The 1,916-nt window shown below is 44.0% G+C and overlaps 1 protein-coding gene across 1 annotated transcript in view; it reads right to left on the bottom strand.

The window, feature by feature from the left end:
• Window positions 1–1,916, bottom strand: part of BRCA1 (breast cancer 1, early onset) — a 136,888-nt gene that overhangs the window by 24,561 nt on the left and 110,411 nt on the right. Inside the window, exons 16-17 of the mRNA XM_011929928.1 lie at window positions 1,051–1,128; window positions 505–545 (exon numbers count right to left, since the gene is read on the bottom strand). Of these exons, the coding sequence (XP_011785318.1) occupies window positions 505–545; window positions 1,051–1,128 (119 nt within the window). The remainder of the gene's footprint in view (window positions 1–504; window positions 546–1,050; window positions 1,129–1,916) is intronic.

The following is a 1,916-nucleotide window of genomic DNA, read 5'->3' as shown; positions in this document are numbered from 1 at the left end:
CCTGCCTTGGCCTCCCAAAGTGTTAGGATTACAGCCATGAGCCACCACACCTGGCTTTTTTTTTTTTTTTTTTTTGATAGAGCTTTGCTCTTGTTGCCTGGGTTGGAGTGCAATGGCGCTATCTCAGCTCACTGCAACCCCCACCTCCCCGGTTCAAGTGATTCTCCTGCCTCAGCCTCCTGAGTTAGGTGGGATTACAGGCATGCGCCACCATGCCCGGCTAATTTTGTACTTTTAGTAGAAACGGGGTTTCTCCATGTTGGTCAGGCTGGTCTTGAACTCCCGACCTCAGGTGATCCGAACACCTCAGCCTCCCAAAGTGCTGGGATTATAGGTGTGAGTCATCGTGCCTGGCCTGCATAACTCTTGATTATCTCCATTATCATGGAAAATTTGTGCATTGTTAAGGAAAGTGGTGCATTGATGGAAGGAAGCAAACACATTTTTAACTATATGACTGAATGACACCATGTCTCTGATTAGTTTATAACATCAAGTACTTACCTCATTCAGCATTTTTCTTTCTTTAATAGACTGGGTCACCCCTAAGGAGATCATAGAAAAGGCAGGTTACACACAGCAGAAGAACGTGCTATTTTCATGGAGATGGAGAGGTCAGTGATTCACCAAAGAGCACAGGAAGAATGACAGAGGAGAGGTCCCTTCCCTCTAAAGCCACAGCCCTTTAATAAGGCTTGTTGCACCAGTTTCTTTCTGGAGACACAGTTGATGTTTAATTTAAACATTATAAGTTTGCCTGCTGCACATGGATTCCTGCCAACTATTAAATAAATCCCTAGTTCATATGCTAACATTGCTAGGAGCAGATTAGGTCCTATTAGTTATAAAAGAGACCCATTTTCCCAGCATCACCAGTTTATCTGAACAAAGTGATATGCATTAAAGATAAAGGTAGTTTAGTGTTACAATTAAAGACCTTTCGGTAACTCAGACTGAGCACCAGCAAAAACCTTAGGTGTTAAATGTTAGGTGTAAAAACGCAATTCTGAGGTGTTAAAGGGAGGAGGGGAGAAATCGTATTATACTTACAGAAATAGCTAACTACCCATTTTCCTCCCGCAATTCCCAGAAAATATTTCAGCGTCCGTTCACACACAAACTCAGCATCTGCAGAATGAAAAACATTCCAAGGATTAGAAGTTGAAAACTAAATCAGGAATTGCTGTCTTAAGAAGCTAAAGAGCCTCAGTTTCTCTCTTTTTTTTTTTTTGAGACGGAGTCTCACTCTGTGGCCCAGGCTGGAGTGCAGTGGCCGGACCTCAGCTCACTGCAAGCTCCACCTCCCGGGTTTACGCCATTCTCCTGCCTCAGCCTCCCCAGTGGCTGGGACTACAGGCGCCTGCCACCTCGCCCGGCTAGTTTTTTGTATTTTTTTAGTAGAGACGGGGTTTCACCATGTTAGCCAGGATGGTCTCGATCTCCTGACCTCGTGATCCGCCCGTCTTGGCCTCCCAAAGTGCTGGGATTACAGGCTTGAGTCACTGCACCCGGCCCCAGAGCCTCAGTTTCTTACACTCCCAAGATCAATCTAGATTTATGATTCCAAAACCCCTGGTGACAGAATCAGAGGCTGAAAACACCATTAATTATAACCAGCAGGTGTGGATCTTTGGAAGTCTAGGGGAGGCTGATACAAAGTTAAGACCAGAGGAATGTCTGTCCACTCCCTCTCCCCAACACCCATCTTCTAGATGCCAAGGCTAGCTATAGATCTCCATTATAGTGTTCAAGGAATTAGGAATTATCCATGTCAATAGTTTTGATTAATGTGGATGGAGAACATCTATATTACTAGATGGCAATATGTGAAAGGATAAGAAAATAGTATTGTTGAAAACCTAAATCTGAAATGTCAATGTAATGACAAATTTTCACCCCTAGAATGTCTACCTGGG

The sequence above is a fragment of the Colobus angolensis genome, unplaced genomic scaffold, assembly GCF_000951035.1.
Source record: "Colobus angolensis palliatus isolate OR3802 unplaced genomic scaffold, Cang.pa_1.0 Scaffold83, whole genome shotgun sequence".
NCBI classification, from domain to species: domain Eukaryota; kingdom Metazoa; phylum Chordata; class Mammalia; order Primates; family Cercopithecidae; genus Colobus; species Colobus angolensis.
The sequence above is the reverse complement of the archived record's forward strand: the minus strand, read 5'-3'. Positions and strand labels throughout refer to the sequence as shown.